Source organism: Lycium barbarum, chromosome 6 (genome assembly GCF_019175385.1).
Source record: "Lycium barbarum isolate Lr01 chromosome 6, ASM1917538v2, whole genome shotgun sequence".
NCBI lineage: Eukaryota > Viridiplantae > Streptophyta > Magnoliopsida > Solanales > Solanaceae > Lycium > Lycium barbarum.
This window is the reverse complement of record NC_083342.1, coordinates 7,988,235-8,012,160: the sequence shown is the minus strand read 5'-3', so window position 1 is coordinate 8,012,160 and position 23,926 is coordinate 7,988,235. Positions and strand designations below refer to the sequence as shown.

General features: G+C 35.1%; 1 protein-coding gene across 5 annotated transcripts; it reads left to right on the top strand.

The window, feature by feature from the left end:
• The first annotated feature begins 252 nt into the window (after positions 1-252).
• Positions 253-21,048, top strand: LOC132600678 (ubiquitin C-terminal hydrolase 13-like). 5 transcript variants are annotated; one of them, XM_060313998.1, is made up of 32 exons: positions 259-431; positions 1,026-1,092; positions 2,182-2,317; positions 2,407-2,564; positions 6,788-7,053; positions 7,136-7,354; positions 7,429-7,537; positions 7,630-7,745; positions 7,962-8,060; positions 9,938-10,047; positions 11,128-11,202; positions 13,408-13,486; positions 13,593-13,742; positions 13,840-13,920; positions 14,020-14,139; positions 14,574-14,696; positions 14,963-15,040; positions 15,134-15,222; positions 15,305-15,413; positions 16,690-16,758; positions 16,833-16,943; positions 17,707-17,762; positions 17,903-18,080; positions 18,154-18,255; positions 18,367-18,435; positions 18,568-18,633; positions 18,859-18,924; positions 19,165-19,251; positions 19,356-19,472; positions 19,686-19,760; positions 19,897-19,983; positions 20,556-21,048. In XM_060313998.1, the coding sequence occupies exons 1-32, from the start codon at positions 402-404 to the stop codon at positions 20,595-20,597; spliced, it is 3,339 nt and encodes a 1,112-aa protein (XP_060169981.1). In that variant the 5' UTR covers positions 259-401; the 3' UTR covers positions 20,598-21,048. The 5 variants fall into 5 exon arrangements, 4 of the variants coding, with proteins under 4 accessions (XP_060169981.1, XP_060169979.1, XP_060169980.1 ...); XM_060313996.1 differs by having other exon boundaries at positions 2,173-2,317; XM_060313997.1 differs by having other exon boundaries at positions 260-431; positions 2,173-2,317; positions 13,596-13,742.
• Positions 21,049-23,926: the final 2,878 nt, after the last annotated feature.

The window sequence follows — 23,926 nt, the reverse complement described above, 5'->3', positions numbered from 1 at the left end:
TGGTGCGAGTAATTGTTAAAAATATCTACCTACTCATTCTTTTACAAAATATAAACTTATGGATCAAGTTTATGTTTAAAAAATTTACAATTATAATTTAAAATACTAAATCACACCTATACCTTTTTAGATGATTTGACATTTCATGAAATCGCATGTCCAAAAACCTCAAAAAAAAAAAAAAAAAAAAAACTTTCAAATGTGGAAAATGAAAAAAGTGAAAAAATTGTCGACTACCAAAAATACCCTCTCCTCCATTCCAAGCATTGCAAGCTTCTGGCGATTTCCCATTTCCCTCTTTTCCTATAAATACATTTTCAATTGATCCCTCGATTTTTCTTCTCTAAATTATATATACACCAAAAAAATTAACTTAAGATTTTCCTCAAATTATTCATCAAATGACCTTAACGACTCCTCTTCCTACAGATGTAAGTCTCAATATTCTTGCTCTCTCTATGTTATTCTACTCACTACACACATAACACATATATTTTCATTTGGTTGTTTCAAAGTTTTTTTTTTTTTTTAACCTTGTTAAATCAATTTTGTGCTTCTTTTTGCCTATGGGTTTTCGTTGTTATCATTTTTTACTTTGTGTATATTGTTTTAGACAGTATACAGACACATATATACACATGTTGTATTGGTGGTTTCAATCATTTTATAATCAAAATTTAGTGGTTTTGTTGATTTCAGTTTTTTTACCTTATGTATATTGTTTTAGGCTGTATACATAAACATACAGTTTTTTTTTACCTTGTGTATATTGCTTTAGACAGTATACATACACATGTTCTATTTTTCTTGGAGTTCAAGTTTTTTTTCTTTTTAAAATCAATTTAGTTGTACTTCTTTTTGCTTCTTGGTTTTTGTTGATTGCATTTTTTTTACTTTATGCATATTGTTGTAGACAGTATACATACACATACACACATGTTGTATTGCTGGTTTCGATTTTTGTTGGAGTTTTAGTTTTTTTTTTAATTAATTTGGTGGTTTTTGTTGATTTATGTTGGGTGTAGCAAGAAGATGAGGAGATGCTAGTTCCGCGTTCAGATTTGGTATTTGAAGGACCTCAGCCTATGGAAGGTAAATTTTGTAGTATTTAATTTATGCGTTTCTTTTACGCTACTACATTGCTAGGAATTTGGAGACATTGAAGTTGTGCATGTACCGGGATTTATAGCCTGTTTGGCCAAGCTTCTCCAAGGCCAAAAGTGTTTTTACCCCCCAAAAAAGTGCAATTTTTTTTCAAAGTTGAGGTGTTTGACCAAGCTTTTAGGGAAAGAAAAAGTGCTTTTGAGTAGAAAAGCTGTTTTTGAGAAGCTAAATATAGTAGTTTTTCTCTGATACACTTAAAAACACATTTTAAAAGCTTGACCAAAAACTAATTGCTGCTCAGAAGTGCTTTTCAAAATTAATTAGCCAAACACAAACTGCTTCTCACCGAAAAGCACTTCTCAAAATAAGTTGATTTTAGAAGCTTTGCCAAACAGATTATTAAGTGGCTCTCTTAGTCTTAAGGTGACATGTTGGCAAAAAGAGAAATGCAAGGGAAAAGGAAACAAGGAGATAATTTGTCTGTAATGTTTCTAAGCAACTGAGGCTATAGTTTAAGTAGGAAATATGTTTCTGCCTTGTAGTTTTGGTGGTTATTTTTATTGATACCACATTGGTAATGGCTGAAGCTTGTCTTAAAGTAGTTTTTCTCTTAAAAAATTTAAGGATTAAGAAGACGACAAATTTTGTCGTATCTGTATTGTCTGCCAAATGTTGTATCTAAATGTGCTAGAATAGTTTAAGTTCTTACTTTGGTCAGTCAGTATATTTTGACGATTTCTCTGAAGATGTATTTGATGAATGACATGTGGGAAATTTGAAGATTTTTAACTCTTCAACAGTATCTGTTTAACGTTGAACAGGAGTCGCTTTTATGTTTCCAGTGTATCTTAACTTTTCTGTTACTCTCCTCGGTTATCTACCAAAGTGGTGGAAAAAATGCAGATATAGGGAGTGGGAAAGGATCACGAAATGCAGCTTAACCACAGCCTGCTAAATTTTATGATATTCAGACCTCAGTTGATTGTTCACTGTATCAATTATGCTATTTTCTTGAGAATGGGCTTGTCAAGGTTTTTTTCTGATAATTTCTCCATAATTACTTGTTAGCACAAGCAGAAACCGGCAATGATGTCGAAAAGCAGCCACCAGAGGATCCTCAAACTTCAAGATTTACTTGGAAGATAGAGAACTTCTCTAGGTTGAATGTAAAGAAACTATACTCTGATACTTTTGTTGTTGGTGGCTACAAATGGTATTGGTTTATCTCTCCATGCTACTTGCCAGGTTAAAACTACTTCCACAATCCCATGATGACCTCTTTTCTGCTGTTTTTGTTGCCAGGCGAATTTTAACTTTTCCCAAGGGGAACAATGTTGATTACCTGTCCATGTATCTGGATGTTGCTGATGCGGCTAGTTTACCTTACGGGTGGAGTAGATACGCCCAGTTCAGCTTGACAATAGTTAACCAAATTCATAACAAGTACTCCATCAGAAAAGGTACTTCAGTAAGAATCCAAAATTCTGATGATCTCAGCTGATAATAGAAAAACTAGATTCAGTGGTTTACTTTATGGTGTGCTTCCGCGGATGATTTTGTATTCTGTCCTATGACCTTGGGTATTGGTAGTCCTTGTATGCCATAAAAGAGGTGGTATTTTATGCTTTCCAAAACAGTGCCATTAGATATTTTGGTTCTCGGCCTTTTGGCTATATTTTGTTGAGGAGGCAAGCATCATATTGTCTTTCTACTGTCGATTTGTTCTTAGAGCAAACACTTCTTGATTATTTCTTTGATACATTTTAATGACAAGTGCGAATATGTCTCGCCATGTATTTGGTGCAACCTGATCAGCTTAATGTAATTATTTCCCTAAAAACAGAATTGCAATAAAAAACTTGCTTTCCTAGTCGTGGTCATTAGCTGCAAGAGTGGGGCCTGTCATAATAGAAACACAATATCTTGGGGATCGCTTGACTAATATTTGCAATGATTAACCTCTCAGTTTATATCCCAATACCTTCATCTCATGTTTCTTTACTTCTAAATTTCTTTTTCTAGTAAGGAAGTAAACAATGCACAGATAAGGAGTTTGAGACCCCCTTCTTTTTCTTTTTCTCTTTCCTTGATGGTTTTTCAGATCTAAGCTTTTGTGGAACGATAGTGTACTCAGGAGCTGAGTTCTAGTTGCAGTTAAGTATTGTCATTTCTTACATGGTTGGTTGGTTTCTACCAGGTCACTAAAGTAGATAAACTATTTGTTTTTAGCCTAAAGCTTTTATACTTAAAGAAACCCCTAGTTTAACCTGGTGGCTGAATTTTCCATCTTGAACAAAAATGATGTCTATTGGCTCTTCGCAAAGAACCTAAGAAATGAGAAATCAAGAAAAGCAATGAAGCAGAACAACCAAATACATAGCATTCTGTCTCCATATTCTCCATATTTTGGTTATTCTCTCAGCATTCTGTCTCCATATTTAAAAGCATGTCAGCACAACCATAAGTTCTTGCTTTGCATTTGTGAAATACCAAAAAAATAAGCGTACCCCTGTTTCAATGGGACGTATTTGGTCAAATTTCTTGAAGTTTTGCTGTTTTGAGATAAACAACAATTACGCCTCAGTCTCAAACAAGTTAGTGTCGGTTATATGAATCCTCACTAACCATGTTTCTCCATTTAAGCTCAACTCATATCACCATCATACTAAATAAAAATAAAAAGTGAATTATAAGTTAAGTATGTATATAAAGAATAGTAGTAATAATAGTGATCCTAAAATTTCACTATATTTTCACTGGCATATAAATCTATGACTGGTCAAAATGCTCCTAGAAAAAACAAAAAGTTTAAAATCAATGTACTAACAAGACTAAAACCTATTCCCAACTAGCAGATATCACCTATATGGAACATTTTTTCTTCCATTGCGCCCTATCTTTAGCCAAGTCTGCATTGATTTCAAGAAATTGTAGGCCTTTTGAGACAACTCCCTTCCATTTAATTTTAGGTCTAGCTCATCCCTCTTCAACACTTTCCTTCACCATAGTTTCACACTTACGAACCGGTGCATCTGTAGGTCAATGCATGACATGACCAAACCATCTCAAACGACCTTCTCTCATTTTATCCTCAATGCGTGCTACTTGCACCTTCTGGTGAATGTGGTCATTTTAAATCTTATCTAATCTTATATGACCACACATCAATCTTCACATTCACATATCTGCAACATTCATCTTGTGAATATGTTGGACTTTAGCGGCCCAACATTCACTGTGATATAACATTGCCGGTGAAAAAAATTATTGTATAGAACTTAACTTTCACTTTGGTGGGCTTCGTTCTATCACATGACACTTTGATAGCACTTCTCCATTTCAACCATCAGGTTTTCATTTATGAATAACGACTTCAGCTATCATTCCATTCTCTTGAAACTATGTGCGTAGATATCTAAATTATTTGCATTTTGGACTACAGTTCGGTCTAGTCTCACCTCAACTTTGCTTTTCTCATGTTGACTAAATTCGCACTGCATGTATTCAGTCTTACTTCTACCTCTTCTAAACTCCTTACTCTCTAAAGTGCTTCTCCATAGTTCAAGCTTTTGTTGACACACTCTTGGTTTCGTCAATTGATACAATATATCAGTAGATAACATGTAGCATGGGACCTCATCTTGTATTGTATTGAATTGCTGTTTCGAGATAGATATTATAAAAACTATGGGACGAAGGTCCTTTAACAGTCAGGTCACTCACATATTTAATTGTTTCTAAAGGGAAAATTTAGCAGATAGAGCATGGAAGGAATGGTACCCATATGCAATTAAATGCACAGAGGCCCAAGAAACATAGTAATCCAAAAATAGCGCTACATATAACCCTTTGGACTAGTAATCTCCCCTTACAAGAACTAAACCATGCATCAGGTTCTTAAATATTTAATTTGATATGAAACAATTGTGACTTTCTTTTCTTATCAAAAAGCATTTAATTTGATATTATTGTTGAGGAATGTCTAGGCTGTGAGTCCCCTACTTATTTTTGGAGGTATAGAGGCGATTATGAAAGGTCCAACTGAATAGTTTGAAGCCTGTTGTAGTAGCAATTAGCAACTTGTTTGTGGCTGAGGAGTAGTTGTTGTTGTGGACTATTATGTAAATGTTAATGAAAGAAATATTTCATTCATCTGGAAAATGATTCCTAGCTGCATTTTTTGGAGTGTTTGGATAGAAAGGAATAGAAGATGTTTTGATGGGATTTTAACTCCTCTCTCAGTACTTAAGGCTAGATGTCTGTTACAGTTTTAAATTATACCTTATAAAAAAAAAAAGATGTGTGTTACAGCTTTTTTAGTTGGACTAATTTTGCTCCTGTAAATGGTGTAGGTTCTTGTGTAGATTTCATTGGCTCTCTGAGCTTGGCTTAATAGCCCTCCTTTGCTTTTGGTTAGCTCCCTATGCTTTAAGGCCTATTGTTGTTGGAGCTAACATCTCTTTTGTAACTTTGCATCTGTACAAAATCTTAATTCATCTAAAAAAAATAATTTGTATTTCATTTAAGTTAGTTTTGGAATTTTTGCATATTATATCTGCTTCTATAAGTGAGACTAAGTGAGATCCATGCTGCAACCAAAGATTATTTGGGGGCAAAAAATGTTTGTTTTGGTGAAAAGGGTATGAGTTAGACAGCGTTTACGTGGTTACTGAACTGCTTGTGCTTGGAATTGGTTGTAGCTTTAAAGATTCTCCCGCGAATAACTAGGAAAACTTTCTTACCCGTCATTTTGTTCTTAGTATATATATATTCCATTCTCTCCCTTTAAGTTAAAAAGAAACTATGCTGTCACTGAATGGCCTATTGAATCAATTGGGTACAAAATTTAGCATCTTTTTCTTGTTTTTGCTGTCGATGTTTAAGCTCTTTATCGTAGAATTTAGAGGGGAAAAGGGTCATATATCTCATGTAAAGTTTAGATGTCTTCAAGTCTATATTACTGGTGTAGGAGAAGCACTGAAAAATGCTGAGAAAATATCCTGGAGCTGTTAGACTTCTTTCAGGCATAGAAGGAGCCTACCAGGCAATTTTGCCTGTACAAGTACCTCATCTCTGGGGATGGTATTCTTTGTTTAGGTCTTCCAATTGAAATTTTATTATGCGCTCAACAAATCTCTTCATCGTTTGGAGTCGATTGATTACTCAATCTAGTCCTAATTTGAAGTATCTAAAGATATGAACAAAAATCGTTTGGGTTTGAGGCAAAATCGTTCTCCGCTGTTACGAAGTTCTTCTGCTCTAATATCAGAAATAAGTTCAACTTATAGTATTGACTCACGCAAAACTGCTTCTCCAAAGATGGAGTAAGGAACTGTCCACCCAGTTCCATGCACTCTCAGTGAGAAAATATAAGTTTGAAAGGCACATTGCCTCTGTCTTTGCAAGTGTTCGGTAATAATAGTATAGTGGAAAAATTCCACACTTGCGCAATAGGTGCATGATCTAGTCATTCTGAGTTTGAGCTCTTAGGCAGTATGAGGTGGTTTGTAATGTAAATGTAGGCAGATAATCAAATATTGACATAACTCTTTTTAGGCTAGTTCCAGTTGTGTGATTATTGATGTCAGGCTGTTTCAGCCAAGGCCACAACTATTTGAAACTGTCATAGTTGCATTCATGGTCTATTAGGTTTATGTAAATGTTGTGTTCTCATGCTTTACAGAGACGCAACACCAATTCAATGCCAGAGAAAGTGATTGGGGTTTCACATCCTTTATGCCACTTGGTGAACTATATGATCCAAACAGAGGTTATCTTGTTGATGGTACATGTGTTGTTGAGGCTGAGGTTGCTGTCCGAAAAATTGTTGACTATTGGTCATATGACTCAAAAAAAGAAACTGGCTTTGTCGGACTGAAGAACCAAGGAGCTACCTGTTATATGAACTCGCTTCTCCAAACTCTCTACCATATTCCTTACTTCAGGAAGGTTAGCGACTCTTTTCCATTCTATTATGGGGTTGATTATTAAATTTGTATCAATTGATTATAAAGTTCGATTTTAAACTCAGGCTGTATACCACATGCCTACAACTGTAAATGATATGCCCTCTGCTAGTATCCCTCTAGCATTGCAAAGCTTATTCTATAAGCTCCAGTATAGTGACAACAGTGTTGCAACAAAGGAGTTGACAAAATCATTTGGATGGGACACATATGATTCTTTCATGCAGCATGATGTGCAAGAACTCAATCGCGTTCTCTGTGAAAAGCTTGAAGAAAAAATGAAGGTAAATCAAACTTCAGTTGGTTATCTGTGCTTGGGTAACTTCTAATTAACATGATTGCTCTTTGCTGCTGTTAGGGAACTGTCGTGGAAGGCTCTATACAGCAGTTATTTGAAGGGCACCATATGAACTATATTGAGTGCATCAACGTGGACTACAAATCTACCAGAAAGGAGTCATATTATGGTTTAGTAGATCAGACAAGCTCCTGATGTTGTCTTCTATAGCCATTTAAGTATTGCACCTTATGGTGTTCTGTATATATTGTGTGTTGGCAGATCTTCAGCTTGATGTCAAAGGCTGTGCTGATGTTTATGCTTCTTTTGATAAATATGTTGAAGTTGAACGTCTTGAGGGAGATAACAAGTACCACGCAGAACAATATGGTTTGCAGGTAAGATAGCACACTAGTTTTGCAGTTCCAAGTGCTCCTTTAGTTACTCTGGGAAAAATTCGCAAAAAGTTCTTTAAAATTAAGCTGCAAGGCTGCACCTTACATTTGCCAACGTGGTCTCATATTTCTTCCAGCTTCTCCAGTTGGTTGCACTATTGAGGGTTAGGCTATTTTTCCTAGATTCACTTATCTAATGTTGATATTTGGTTGTTTCAGGATGCTAAGAAGGGTGTCTTATTCATTGATTTCCCCCCTGTCCTGCAGCTTCAGTTAAAGCGCTTTGAATATGATTTTTCGCGGGACACTATGGTAAAGGTCAGTAGTAAAAGGTCCAGCAGATTCCAGTTTTTTAATGGTCCACAATTTCTAATCTTTATGCTGAAGACTGTTCTTCAGCTCTAATGCCCTGCAATTGGAAGCATGGAGCATAGGAGTGTACATAATTTTAGAATTCAAACGTAAGGTTACTGCAACGGAAGACCGTCAAATCACAAAATCAGCCCAAAATAACGGGAAAGGAAAGTATACTAGGACTTCATCAGAGCTCGAAATTAGGTAGAAGATCACAAAATTAAAACAAAATTTGGTTGGTTAGTCTGAGGTCTTGATCTTCTAATGAAGCAAGCTAAGATTTTGCTCATCCAAAAAGCAAGCCAGTAGCTAGACATCTTTAATCATATCGCAAAGCAATCATTAGTAAAAGTTCTGTTCTAGAAGATAATGGTACAGATTTCTGTAAGAACAATGAAATATTCCGTTTACGTTAAGCAATACATGGAACTCCCCATATAACAGTAAAAGCAAGACGTGTAGGTGGATCGACTCATCATTTTCCAATTGAAATAGGATCCACAAGGAAAAGCACTTTCCATTCAATGACTCTGCAGATGAAAATTATGGGTTCATTTAAATATTTCTTATTCATCTTCAAGAAGTTTTGATATATAAAGCCAGTTCTCGTTCTTGAATCTTGACAGCAGTAGGTTAAATACCTTTGCATTGTTAATCATGGAACCATGACATTTTTATGAAAATCTTGAGAAAAGGAGCACTCATTGATCCAGTACTTTCATCTTGATGATAATTTACTTAATGATGCTTGAAGAGTGTACTTCTGGGGTGCGTAAATATCATCAAGGGTGGTATTCTTCTGTTTATTCTCTTAAGAGATAAACCAGCTTATCATCATCAAAAGAGATAAAGCAGCTTATATTTTATGCTGTGAAGTGTCAGTAATGCTTTTATTTAATACAACTTCTGCAGTATTCAGTTGTTACACACAATGGTTTCCACAACTAAGGGTAAATGGTTGCTAATGTTAGAAAGGTAGAAGCCATTGAGTTGGGGGTTCTAAAAGAGATGGAGAAAAGCAGTTCTCGTACCTGTTCAGGTCCATAACCTGCTCTTTGCAGTCTCCGTTGGAAAAGGAAACCAAAAAAGGATGGAAGGATTATCCTGCTGCTTACCAGTGTCAAATTGGAAAAAGAAACGAAAACAGGAAGGACTATTGGGCTGCGGCATTGATTGTGGGAAGTGAAAGTTGAGAAGAAGTTTTTTCTAACAAAAGGGAAAATAACTAGTGAACAATAAGTTATGCAGAAAAAGAAAAGCAAAGTATTTGTTGAACCTATTAACAATAATTTAAACTGTGATCATTATAACTTAATCACTAGTGTCAATCCCAAGCTAGTCGAGTCACCTGTGCATTTGACAGCCATTTACTCGTAGTTACTTCTAGACAATCAGTAGAAACTTGACGGTGATATTTTCCAAACTTCTGTATGACCCTGTCATTTAAAGCCTAATGTAGGTGCATGAACTGTTTGTAGTCCTTTAGATTATTTCTTTCAATAACATTTTAATGATATTTGATGTTTTCTACAAATGTTATTCGATATTCCATGCATTTCTTGATCAATCTGATATGGTGGTGCTCTTGTTAAAGTCGCGTGTAACTATTGGTGATGCATGTAAGAGGAATTTTCTATATACAATCATCTTTTGTTCCAATTTAACCCTTTCTAGAGCTAACTGCACAATGGCCTTGCACATAAGGTGTATCCTTCTTGGCCCTCTGTTAGACAAAGTACCATCAAGAGGATGAGAGTTAAAGAAAAAGCAGCAAAAAGTTCTTGTTGGATTGCTGACATTCATCAATTAATATGATCTTATTGTTTGCTGATGCAATGTAGATAAATGACAGATATGAATTCCCTCTGCAACTCGATCTAGATAGAGAGAATGGTAAATACTTGTCACCCGACGCTGATAGAATTGTCAGAAACCTTTACACACTTCACAGGTATCGGATGCTGAAGAAAATCTTCATTATGATGCGTATACTTCTTTCCCCGCAATCAGCTTTCTGCTTCTATGTGCTGATAAGAGGTTATATCTTATTGTGCTAAAATGTATATTTAATATTCCAGTTCAAGGCATATAATTTAGATGTATAACTATTTCCCTCTCGGTTTGGTGAAACTCCTAATTCTTTAATTGCTAGTGGAGGTAAGGTCTGCGTACACTTTACTCTCCCCAGACCCCACATTGTGGGATTCAGCTGGGTATGTTGTTGTTGTCTTCAACGAGTTTTGAGCTGCAACATCACTAGATGGGATGGGGAGTTTTAGAATTTTATTTTTGTTTTTAAGTACTCTTCCTTTAATTTTCTTATGTCACCCTTTTCAGCGGTAATGGGTTAGCATCTTGCTTGAATTTTTTGTTTTAGCCATTTGATTTTGAACAAACAAGTACATGGATGTCCTGAGTAAGGGTGCATGCCTTCATCCTTCTTGTTTAGTCTGTGAATGACCTTACTCAAGAATTAGCTGTCTCTTGAAGGATTGCAATGGATTTCAAACAGTGTTTATATTGTTTTTACTTCAGTAGTATTTCCAAATTTAGTTAGAGTTCTACCACTGTGAGTGACTGCCTAAAATTCAAGGCTCTCCAGGCCCTAATCTAAATATTTCCCCAATTTCTTTCACTTGGAAATGAGAATATCTCAGTCTTATTTTTTTTTTTGTGTGGTGGGGTTTTGGGGTGGGGGGTGGGGGGTGTTCTTGCATTGAAGTTTTGGCTTTGAGTTCTATTGGTTGTAAAGCAGGAAAGAGTAATGGGCGATGCTATAACAACTGGATATGCTCTTTATGGATGAGCAAGTAATTCCTGATTATGAAGTTCAACGCAACTATGGTTGGCCTAGTCTATCAAAACACAACAGACTTCTGCATGCCTAAATCATATATCAGATTGTCTACTAATTTAGTGTCTTATGTGTATTTTAAGCTGTGAATTCAGATAAAATTCTTTAGCTCATTCATTCATTTTTCTGGCCTCTTCATCTTTTTCTTTTTTTCGGGGCAATTTTTTCCATCTGCAGCGTATTAGTCCACAGCGGTGGTGTGCATGGTGGGCACTATTATGCTTTCATAAGGCCAACTCTTTCAGATGAATGGTAAACATTTTATATCTTAGTTTGTATCTGTGCTCCTGAACTTTTTGTATGACAGAATCATGATGCATTTAATAGCTGTATCTTTTTTTTCTTTTTCTGGTAAGGACAGCTGTATTCTTTTTTCATAGAAAAACAGATATTGAGTTGCCTTCCCCTTTTGGTGGCAGATAAAAGTAATAGTAGACTAGTAGCTGATAATCTGCTAACAATGTTTTTGAGATTCTGCTTTGTAGAAGCCACCCATAAACTATCTTCACTTTACTCCTTTTTTTTTTTTTCTCAATAAGGTGATAGTTTAACTGAATATGTAAAAGATGTGGGATTCCATCTACTAGCAGTATGCCAAGAAGTAGATAAGCTACACAAACAATTAGTTGTCTACAAAAGTCATCCAATCTTCAATTTACTAAAAATGAGAGGTTATTCATCAAATGAACACAACTAGGATGTGTCCCTTCAAACACTCCCCTATTCCTTTCTTTTCAAATGACCCACATGAGAGCTGAAGGAGCAAGTACCCATGCCTTGTGTCTCCTCCTCCTCCTCTTCCTCATGACAGCCTTTTGCTCTTCTTTTGTTCCCTCACCTGATAATACTTTTGGCCTTTGAATTATAGTACATTCAGTTGTATTTTGCAACTTTTGAGTTCTCTGCTCCTACTGTCCAATGTCCTATTAACCTGGCAATGCAACTTAATGCTTCTTTTGGGGCATCCTAAGCAGTTCTCTGGAGGAGAAATATTCCCGAAATGCAGGAAATCCCCAGGGCTGATAGTTATTGACACCTCTATTTGTTGTAATGATTAGAGGCCAAGAGACCACAGTCTTCAAACCAGAATTTACGCTTAATATAGGAAGTTCTACTTCATTGGGCTTAGCTTGGGACCTTTACAGTTTTATCATCCTTTAGTCTGTATAAAGCCAAAACTGTCTTTTTGGTATATGATTTTAAGATTACCCATATAAACTGGTTGCCAACCTATTAGATCAGTACCTGCTAGCACTAACTTGTAGGCAGGATTTTGTTGGAACTTGGAGGGTAACTTTTGAGAGGAGCCTGTATCACTACCTGTATTTTGGAGTAAATGTAGTGATTGGTTTTCTGAAAGGAACACAAAAGTGGTAAGGTTGGCACCTGCTGGAGAGAAAACTGCAATTATAACACACACTAAGTGAAAAGAATATGCACAAATGAAAAAAAAAACTATATGGGCTGCGAAATGCGTGAAATAAGAAAATGGTGTTAGTTAAACCGAAACTGTTTTAAATTTATGATTCCAGTGCAAAGCCACAAATTTAAGTTTCTAATTCGGACAAGTGACTATTTTTATTTTTCTGATCTCTGTTAACTCTGTTACAAATCACTAACCTATATTACATATTCATCATTAACCTTCTTAATATCTGATTTAGTTTTTTCCCAGCTCTATCAATCTTTAGTGCTACCATATTGAAAACAAAACCCATTATCGTTGAAGCGCACACCTTACCGTCTTGGTACTTGCACTAAAGCACCGCATAACCAAGGCAAAGACATCCAGCAAGTTTCAGGGCTTAAACATGCCTCAAGCATGCTTGTAACAACATTGCTTACCACTGTTACCAACTTACCATCCATATTCTCTTACTACATCTTCTTTAGAGCTGGTTTTATCATGGGTGTCTTGTTGGAAATTGGTATCAAGTTATTCTGTTCATTTTGCAATTCCTTTTTTAAAAAATAAAATCATCTTTTCCACTTTTCCCATGCTCATTTTGCTGAAAGGTTAGCTTTAATCACTCAGCTAATCCCATTAGCATTATTCAATGGGAACTTTTGACTATAACCTCGCTGGAGTTATTCCTGTTGGAATAATTTCTTTCTAATGCTTAAATCATTGGTAACTAGTCCATTTTCGTGTTCAAAATGGACCTAATAAAGTTGCTTATAGTTGTGGTGCATGAAATACCCTGTGTGAGGTAATATCTGTGTGTGGCATGACCATAATCAAGATATGCTAGTTGGATAATCTACTTGAAACTCCACTAATATCCTCTTGACTTTTTAGTCCACGATTTTGTAGGATGAGTATTTTATGATTCAATATTTTGCTAATTCTTATACTTTTATGTACCTGGTTTTTTGGGACTCCAAAGTTTTGTGCTTCGGATTCATGTTTCAGCATGTCTCTTTTTCTTGCACTTCAAAGTAACCTGATTTTTCCAGGTATAAATTTGACGATGAACGTGTGACTAAGGAAGATGTGAAAAGAGCTCTAGAAGAGCAATATGGAGGTGAAGAAGAGGTGATTCTTGATTTGCTTTTACTCATTGGCATCTTTTCTTTGGATTGCAGAGTTTCTCTCTTTTTTTTTTTTTTTTTGATTTATCGTCTCTTTTTAATTCACATAGCAGTTGCCACAGACAAATCCTGGATTCAATAATACTCCCTTCAAATTTACAAAGTACTCAAATGCTTACATGCTGGTCTATATACGGGAAAGTGACAAGGAGAAGATAATGTGTAGTGTTGATGAGAAGGACATTGCTGAGCATGTCAGGGTAAGTTGCTGACTGCCATATGAGTTGTTTTACTTTATGTTGTTGCATTTGTTCATCTATTGGTTTGACGATGACTAGACTAATGAACATGTTCCAGACAAGGTTAAAGAGAGAACAAGAAGGGAAAGAACAGAAGAAGAAGGAGAAAGCAGAGGCACACCTTTACACAATTATAAAGGTATTTTATTTAAATATTCCACCATTTTCAGTGATTACTGGGACAAAAGCGTGGGTGTTTAAGTTGAGAACGTCTGTACCTAATACATCACCTTTTTAGGTTGCTCGTGATGAAGACCTCAGACAACAGATTGGGAAGGACATACATTTTGATTTAGTGGATCATGACAAAGTTGGGAGTTTTCGCATTCAGAAGCAGACACCTTTTAGCATTTTTAAGGTACTGGGATATTCTTTTAAGCTATACCTCTATTTGGTTCCTAGGTGTTGTCAGCTTGTATCTTGATTTAACAGGAGTATTGAATTAAAGCTGAGCTTTTATAAATTCAAATTGAGGTAGGTGTAGGTGTGGAGAAAAAGTCAGCTTTCTTAAACCTATGCTTTGATTAGCATAGCCATCTCTGGCTTTGTTTTGAACTATGGCTGCCCGAAGTAATATTAATTCTGTGGTTTGGTGTCCATTATTGATGCAACATAAGTTTAGGTTGCGATTCATTTTCTTAGACTTTAAACTAGTTAAAATCTGTCTTATGAAAATTAAGAATTAGTTGAAATCTGTATCGACTCTTGAGGCCTTTAAACTTTTTACATGGAATCAAGCTTAGATGTAAGAGTTACAATAGCTCTATTGACTAATTATGTTCCTGCATGCAGGAGGAGGTTGCCAAAGAATTTGGTGTACCAGTGCAATTTCAACGTTTTTGGCTATGGGCAAAGCGCCAGAATCATACATATCGTCCAAATCGGCCATTGACACATCTCGAAGAAGCTCAAACTGTAAATACTTCTCTTTTAGTTATTAGACAGGTCGAGTGAAGTGTCCTTTTACCAAGATGTTTATAGACTAAAATCGGATGTTCCATACATTAGGCTCCACATCTAGGGTTTTTGGAGACTTAAAGTTGTATAACCTCATCTAGGGTGAATATGCAACATAAACATACTGTATCTTTTTTCATAAAAAAGGAAGAAAAAAAAAAAGTCTGCTCCTCTAGCAATCTATCTGATTGCTCAATTACCTGATAAGTTCTACATGAATTTAGGTTGGACAGTTGAAGGAAGTATCAAATAAGGTTCAAAATGCAGAGCTAAAATTGTACTTGGAAGTGGAGCTTGGACTGGTAAAATATTCTTTACAAGTTTTTCGCTGTGAAATGCAAATTTAAAGTTTTCTTTTTATCAACATTATTTAATAGTTTGTGCATGATTATAAGGATTTGAGGCACCTCCCTCCACCTGACAAGACGAAAGATGATATTCTGCTATTCTTCAAGCTTTATGATCCTGAGAAAGAAGAGCTGAGGTAATATTAATTATCTTCTTTATTTTTCGTTTTAATGAAACGATTGGTTTTGTTGATTGATGATTTCTCTCTTGTACGGAAGGTATGCTGGAAGAATCTTTGTAAAGGGAACGAGTAACCCAACTGAAATCTTGAACAAACTAAATGAAATGGTTGGCTATGCCCCCGATCAAGAGATTGAACTTTATGAGGTTTGTTCCTAGACCATCTCTGGGTATTATTTGATGCTCATTTAGTGAGTATCATAATTAGAAGTTTGGGATGATGCATTAGATAGGAATCCATGCTACTCCAAAACTTGCAGCTGCTCTTCCAGTTGTTTCCCTTCCACCCTTCTTACGCTGGTCGTCATCTAATAGTATCTGGATCCCCTTCGTTTAGCCACCTATGCCTGCACTTTCTTCTGCCTAGGGCCAGGACTAAGTAAAGGGTAAAATGTCTTAGCTTTTCTCCTTCAGGTTCTTATTAAGTGCTCCCCCCCCCCCCCCCCCCCCTCCTCCTTTCGTACAGTTGTCGAAGTGGAGGCTTTTAAGAGTTGTTATATTACTCAATTTTTTTTGTTTTTGTTTTGGGGATTTAAGATCAGATCCTTGAAGGGGAGCCTTGGAGCAACGCTAAAAGTTGTCTCCTTGTGACCTATAGGTCACGGATTCGAGACGTGGAGCAGCCACTAATGCTTGCATTAGGGTAGGTTGTCTACATCACACCCCTTTGGTGCGGCCCTTCCACGAACCCTGCTAACGCGGGATGCTTTGTGCACCGGGCTGCCCTGTTTTGTTTAAGACCAGATCCTTGGTTTAGAGAATGTGTATAACTTTAAACAAACTCAGCAATTCATGAGAAAATAGAAGATCCCTTTTTAGCTAAAAGAAAAAATAGGAATACAGAATAGCATTATATGTGCAGACCCAGCAACTTGAGGCCTAAAGCTAAAGTGCAGAATAAGACCAAATTGGTTATAGTTTTTGTTATAAAAATTTGGACGGTAGAATATAATATTGTTAGGGATTGTAGTGATAGGAGTTCCAATTTAAAGGAAGAGCGTAAAGCAGAAAGGCTTGTATGTGGTCAAACATGTAGGTTCCTCTAGAAGTTTATGTTCCTGATGGGTTCTTAAACCTTTCCTTCTATTTTATAACTTGTGTGTGGGCCAAATTTATGTCTAGGAGCTTATTTCCTGATGGGATCCTATACAATCTCGACATATCATAGAATTTGTATGATCTTAATTCTTTTCTGCCATTTCTAGTTTGCTTTTGGATCAGAATTGCTTTCCATAATTTGGCGGCCTAACAATGCCAAGTGCAATAGTACTTTCTTGAAGGAGACTTGGTTTGTCCATTTCACTAGTTCATTGATATATTTATAAGAAAGGTCTAGTGTATAGTATCACATGCTATAGACAGTCTAGGGCTGATGAATTCCAGAAAGTTGTGCTAAATCTCACTTTTGCTTAATTTTGTTTAGGAAATAAAATTTGAACCGAGTGTCATGTGTGAACTTATCGACAAGAAATTTGCTTTCCGATCAAGCCAGGTAAACCTAAACTACCATTAAGTGTGTATTGACAAGAGATTTCGTTGATTTCTATGATATTCATTTTTGTGCAGCTTGAGGATGGTGATATAGTATGCTATCAGAAATCCCTTTCTCCTGAAAGTCGCCAAAAGTTCCGCTATCCAGATGTTCCTTCTTTCCTGGAATATGTTCATAATCGCCAGGTAATCTATGTATAGATTGACTTAGATGGATTCATCAGCTAGTTTTCTCTTCCATCTTGTCCTGTTAGTTATGTTTTCAACATTACTAGTAATGGATCACCAGATATTGCTTTTGATTGCCTTAGATAATGGGATATTGATTAGTGGCCCTAGTGGCTGAGATTACTTGTATCAACTTAATAGAAGAGAGACATCTATATTGAGAAAACTTGCCGACTTCTCTCATAATTGCTAAAGAAGTCTTTGATAGGCCTAGCTGCTGAACTTTAATATCTTATCAGATTGCATTGTTCGAGCTGGTTTCTTCTGTTTAGAAGCTTTGTAACAACTCACAGTCTGAAATTTAGGGTTCCCTAATGGGGTAGTTTAATCTGATTGCAAAATATCTATCTATTTTGGTTCTGTATTTGAGCCGGAGGCCATAGCTGACTTTCTTAGTTCTTTGCATTCACTGTAAAGTAACTTCTTTTTGGATGTACTATACACCAACATTCCCTTTTTGCTGGTTTACATCAATAATACACTTACAGTACTTATCGGAAAAAAAGTTTTCACTGTTGGTTCCCTGGTGACATAGTCAAGTTCTGTTTATATCAAACAGAAATTTGCATCTGAGGCTTAGCATAAATAGACCTTACTTCCAAAAGCCGTTCTGTCGTGTCCTTATCGTGTGCCATATTCAATGAAATATGACATTGAAATTTGTCTTTGGCTTTACTATTCTTTGTTAAATCAATTTCTGATAATATGATATGTCTTACAGGTTGTTCACTTCCGATCCTTAGAAAAATCCAAGGCTGAGGATTTCATTCTAGAGCTGTATGTTCTAAAACTTTTGCATATGCTAATAATGTCATTTTACTCTCTTGTTTTTCTTTTTATCATAAAGGTAGACTAGATGATTCACCACTATGTTTATTCACCATTACTTTCTCAAACATTTTCTTGTTAATGGAAAGGTCAAAGATTAATACATATGATGAAGTTGTGGAAAGAGTAGCTCAGCAACTTGGCTTGGATGATCCATCTAAAATTAGGCTCACGCCCCATAATTGTTACTCTCAGCAACCTAAACCGCAGCCAATTAAGTACCGAGGTGTAAACACCCTTGTAGATATGCTGGTCCACTACAATCAGGTGTGTTAACATTGACTGATAATAATGAGCAATTAGTTCCTGAAATTCTAACTATTTAAATTATTGTGGACAGACATCTGATATTTTGTACTATGAGGTACTGGACATTCCTTTGCCAGAATTCCAAGGTTTAAAAACCTTGAAAGTAGCTTTTCATCATGCTACCAAAGATGAAGTAAGCATGCAGCTCTGATTTTCATTGGTTTAATCTTTTACCTTTCTCTATCCGAGAGCACGATTTTTTCCTTTTAATAATTCCTCGAATTTCTCCTCCTTCGGTATCTAGGTCACTTACACTATCAGATTACCAAAACAATCTACTGTGGGTGATGTAATTAATGATCTGAAGACAAAGGTAAAATGGTAAACTTGGTATGGTATTGCCTGGTTTCAACTTATCTCTGAATTGAAAACTTACTCTTCTCCTTTATTGATGCTTTTATATTGTTAGCTTTACTTGATGCTACTCTACTGTGCTCCATAACAGGTAGAGTTGTTAAATCCAGATGCAGAATTAAGACTGCTAGAGGTCTTCTGCCACAAAATTTATAAGGTATTGGTTTCAATCCTTTGACATTTGCTTTATTTTATACTTCTTAACTAGGTCCTTTTATATTGTTGCCAGAAATATTTGCCTCTGGAAAAGTCCTAGTCGTTATGACATAAGCTCAGAAACTGTTGAAGTCGACAAATAATATAAATAGTTTACTGATATATTTGTTTGTAGGTATCGTCTGTCTGCATTAAATTTTCCTTGTTTTAATGATCTTTTATGCAGATATTTCCAACAAGTGAGAAGATAGATAACATAAATGACCAGTACTGGACATTACGGGCCGAAGAGGTTCTCTCTTACACTCCCCTTTCCAAATTCTCCACTTCTGTCCCTACTGTATCTGCATGTGTCTTTATACTGTGGCCATTATGGTGGGTAGGTTAGTGAGTTTTATTTTTATCATCAAGGAAGTTATGAAGGAGTAACGTGCCAATAATATTCGATACCTGACATTTAGCATTAGCTATTACTATTTGACACTGTTAAATTGCAGTTTATTAGTTTGGATCTTTTCTATCTTCCTTGCAGATTCCTGAAGAAGAGAAAAATCTAGGCCCGAATGATCGTTTGATTCATGTGTATCACTTCACTAAAGAGACTGCACAAAACCAAATGGTGAGATTCTCTCCACCCATATCCAACCTCACAGGGAAAAGGGGATAAAGAAAAAAGGAATTTTGTCTCATGCAGCGTTGTTTATTTCTTGACATTTGAAACAGCAAATTCAGAATTTTGGGGAACCTTTTCTCTTGGTTATCTATGAGGGTGAGACTTTAGCTCAGGTAAAGGTGCGAATACTGAAGAAATTGCAGGTCCCAGATGAAGAGTTTGCTAAGGTATTCTGCAACTTGACATTGCTTGATCTTCCAATGAATGAATATTGTATTTAGACTAATTCTGTATAATCTCCTCCCAATTTAAGCGTATATTGGTGAGTATTTGTTGTGTGTGTGTGTGTTTTTCCCAGTGGGGTGATCGGGAATGGTTTGGATTAGTATGTATGTAGCTGATGCTTGGTTTCTTACTTTTGTTTTGCATATAACTTTCAGTGGAAATTTGCATTCCTCTCACTTGGCCGCCCTGCGTACCTCGAGGACTCAGATATATTGTCCAACCGTTTCCAGGTACTAAGCTCTAACTCCCTCCACCGCTAAAAGAAATGTGCAAAAGTGAAGGAGAGAAAAATCCGTCATCTACTCTCATATTCTCACTAAATGACACTGTAATTATGCATATTTGGATCTTTTTGTTAATATGCAGCGAAGGGATGTTTATGGTGCTTGGGAGCAGTATCTCGGCTTGGAACATCCTGACAATGCCCCTAAAAGGACTCATGCAGCATATCAGGTAATCTCAATGTTCGGTTCTTACACGTGGGCATACTCTGTATTTGGTAAAAGAAACAACAAATTAACAACTTAAATACGTAAAGTTAGTTCCAGAGAGAGATTTAACTCGCGGATTCTGAGGTTTCTTTGTCATGTCCTTGTCGTGTTGCAAGACCAAGATTTGTCTTTCTGTGCAGCTTATGTTCCATAGTTGTCATTGCTCACAAGATGAAGGCAAACTTTTAACTACTTAAGATTTATCTGATTTACTGTAGAAAACCCAGCTTCTGTCGGTGCTTCACCCGGGAACATAACCTAGTTACACTAGTAGAATCGTTGGAAGGAATTGGATAGATCAGATTTCTAGTATTGAATGGAAAAATGGCTTAACAACTGTATAAACAATTGATTTTCCCATTGAATGTATGTATAAATTGCAATGTCTTACTTCAGTATGCTCCTGCTGTCGGCTCTCTTTTTCTCCGTGGGATGCGCTTTGGTCTCTAGCTGAACCTATCCTTTACTGAGTATTCAAATAAATGGGACTTCCTTATTTCTCAATAATACCTACTCTTTTCTTTCATGTCGCAGAACCGCCACACGTATGAGAAGCCTGTTAAAATTTACAACTAGTAACGCTGCTGAAAATGAAGATTGTGGGATGGTTCAATACTACGAATGACTCGTTGCATTTGTCGCTGAAGTTAGAAGCCAGTTTGAGTAGTCTGTACATGGTTTTTGATTTTTGTTATTGGAGCATCTTGTATTATGATATGGATGTGAAGTTTGATCCTAATGCAACATCCATTTCTTTAATACTTGATCTCAACTGTTGCACAATGACCTATCGATAGCTCTCAGTTCAATTGTAAGTGTAAGCGAGCCATACGTAGGCGCAGAATTTTGAAAAGAAGAATGATTACAAAATGAATATATTGTGCTTGAGTCAGTTCTGAGGAAAAGAGTACTAAACTTTCTGCCATTTTTGGGGGGCCTTTGAATTTGTAACTACAAGAAAGTTTGGTTATTTCTTGCTATTGTAATTAACCAGTAATGAAGAGTGACAAATTGTTTGTTATGAGTACTTACTTATCCCAAAAACATTATGCATGTTTCATGCAATATGCGACTTGAAATAACTTCTGCGATTGTATAGCAATTTACTCCCTTAATGAGATTTCTTGGCAAGATAATCCTCGAACCATTTAATTTAGCAGAATCAAGAAATTCAATTAATTAGGATAAGTTGCAACAAAACTAATCATTGGATAATCTAGGGAACACTCCACAATTAAATATTTAGTAACTTCCTAATTGTCAATATTTGATATATTTCAGCCCAAAACTTGTTATATTCAAGGCATCAAATAAGACAGTAAAATTGACAAAATCTATATATATATATATATATATATATATATATATATATATATATATATATATATATATATATAAAAGGAGAGTAGTCTAACTTAATATTAAGCTAAGTGGCGTAATATAAATAAGTCACTTGGCAACAAATTCTATTTGCATTAATTATAAAAGATGTTATTAATTATCTATATATATATATATATATAAAAGGAGAGTAGTCTAGCTTAATATTAAGCTAAGTGGCGTAATATAAATAAGTCACTTGGCAACAAATTCTATTTGCATTAATTATAAAAGATGTTATTAATTATAGTTCAAAATATTACCTAATTTAATAATCATCTACTACTACTACTACTAATAATAATCTATATCTATATATATATATATATATATATATATATATATATATATATATATATATATATATATATAAAAGGAGGGTAGTCTAGCTTGATATTAAGCCAAGTGGCGTAATATAAACAAGTCACTTGGCAACAAATTATATTTGCATTAAATTTAAAAAGAGAATAATATGATCATAAATATATTATGAATGAACAAGAGCTCTTTTTTGGCATTATTCACCATCTCAAGAGCACTGTGCAAATAAAAGATCATTTTGTGTTAAGTTATTTTGTTTCTCTTTATTTTTTCCTTTTGGTCTACTAACTTATATGCATGGCTATCATGAGTTTTTTTTTGTGTGATAAATGACTATTATTATTACATGTATGTCTTTTCCTTTTATATAAACAGATATATAGATCAGCATTTAAAAAAAAAAATTATTCATTGTTTTAGTATATGCAACCTAAACTAATAAATAATAAATAAAAATTAAAAAAAAAGTAAGGTAGATTGGATTTGAAACATATGTGATCTAAAATTCTATCTATGCTTAAGTTTCTTTCATCATCTTCTTCCAAAACTACAATGATAGCAAGTGGCTTTAATTTTGTCCGCTTAAAAATATAATTTTAACATGTTATTTACATAAATCAATATTAATTATTAGAATACTGTATAACCTATATCAATTACAAAATATCTACATTATTATTTCCAAATAAAGAATTTTTATTTGAACTAATCAGAAAAATTTAGTTGCTATAAATAAGGAGCCAAAGACCATAAAAGTAGTTGAACTATTTGCTCCATAAATGTGTGAATAAAGAATTCATATTTCAGCCAAAATATATTATTACAATGGTTAAAAAATTTAGTTGCTATAAATAAGGAGCAAAAGACTATAATAGGAGCCAAACTATTTGCTCCATAGACGTGTTGTGCTCTATATTATTTGTTTTTCATATAAAGAGTTCTTATTTCAACTAAATAATATTATTACAATTGTTAAGAAATTTAGTTGCTATAAATAAGTAGGAAAAGAGTATAAAAGAAGCCGAGCCTAAGAAAAACCTTAATTTTCTCTAAAGAGATCTTGACAGAACGAAGAAAACAAAAGATAAGCAGAGCTTCAAACCAACATGTAATTTGATCAGTATTTTTTAATTCAGTTTCTCACTTCAGAAGCTTTTATATATGAATTATTTTGACAAATTCTTATAGCATTTTTGTCAACTCCCATTAAGGCTCTTTAGAGAATATGAATTGCATTTTTTTTTCAGGTGTTACTGAAGGAGAAAACTTCTTCAACTTTAATCTTTAATATACATCATATGTAAAAGCTCTGAATTATTCATAGTTAGTTTCATTCCTTTAAAGGTCTCTACCTTTTGCTTTTGGAATGATGTTTTAAAATTATTGTTCCTTTCATGATATTGAAGGTAAATTATTTTCTGAATTTCTGCATGGCCTATCCTATTATTATCTTCTCTCGATTATTTTAAGGTGAAGTAATATTGCACAAATTTATCAATTTATATATGTCAATGATAATTTTTTTTAATTGTATCAAAGAAATAAGATGATAATTTTGTATGATTAGTTTCATTTGATACCAGTGGCGCATCGCGGGGGTACGAAAAAAAGACAAAATTAAGAATCAAGTGAACCAAACATATTTCTTTTTATTTCATCTTTTTATTTAGGATCAACTTCGATTCAAAAAGATTCTTAAGAGGAAACTCAATTTATATGTTAATTGTTTTCTCAAATAGATTCTTTGGTAAATACATTTTTTGCGCGGATTGCCCTTCTTTTGGGGTGATCTTTAAATTTTGTCCCTCATATTTGTGGTCTTTAAATTATGCCCCTCATATTGCTGGTCTTTAATTTTTGCCCTTCGCATTGCAACTCTGAGCATTCACGCAGAAATCATGAGGTTTTGAGTTCGAACCCCCGCTCAAGCATAAATTAAAATAAAAAAATTGCAAGGCAAGGTTTGGGTCGCGTGTATGCCGGACCCGGGATACACTTATTAAGGAATTACCAAATTTATGCTGGACCCGGCATACTCATGCCTTATGGGCAGACTTGGCATAAGTATGCCGGGTCCGACATAACTTTGGTAATTCCTTAACAAGTTTATGTCAGTTGGGGCATTCTTATGGGCAAACTTTTATGCCGGACCCGGCATAAACTTGTGAAGGAATTACCAAAGTTATGCCGAACCCGGCATACTT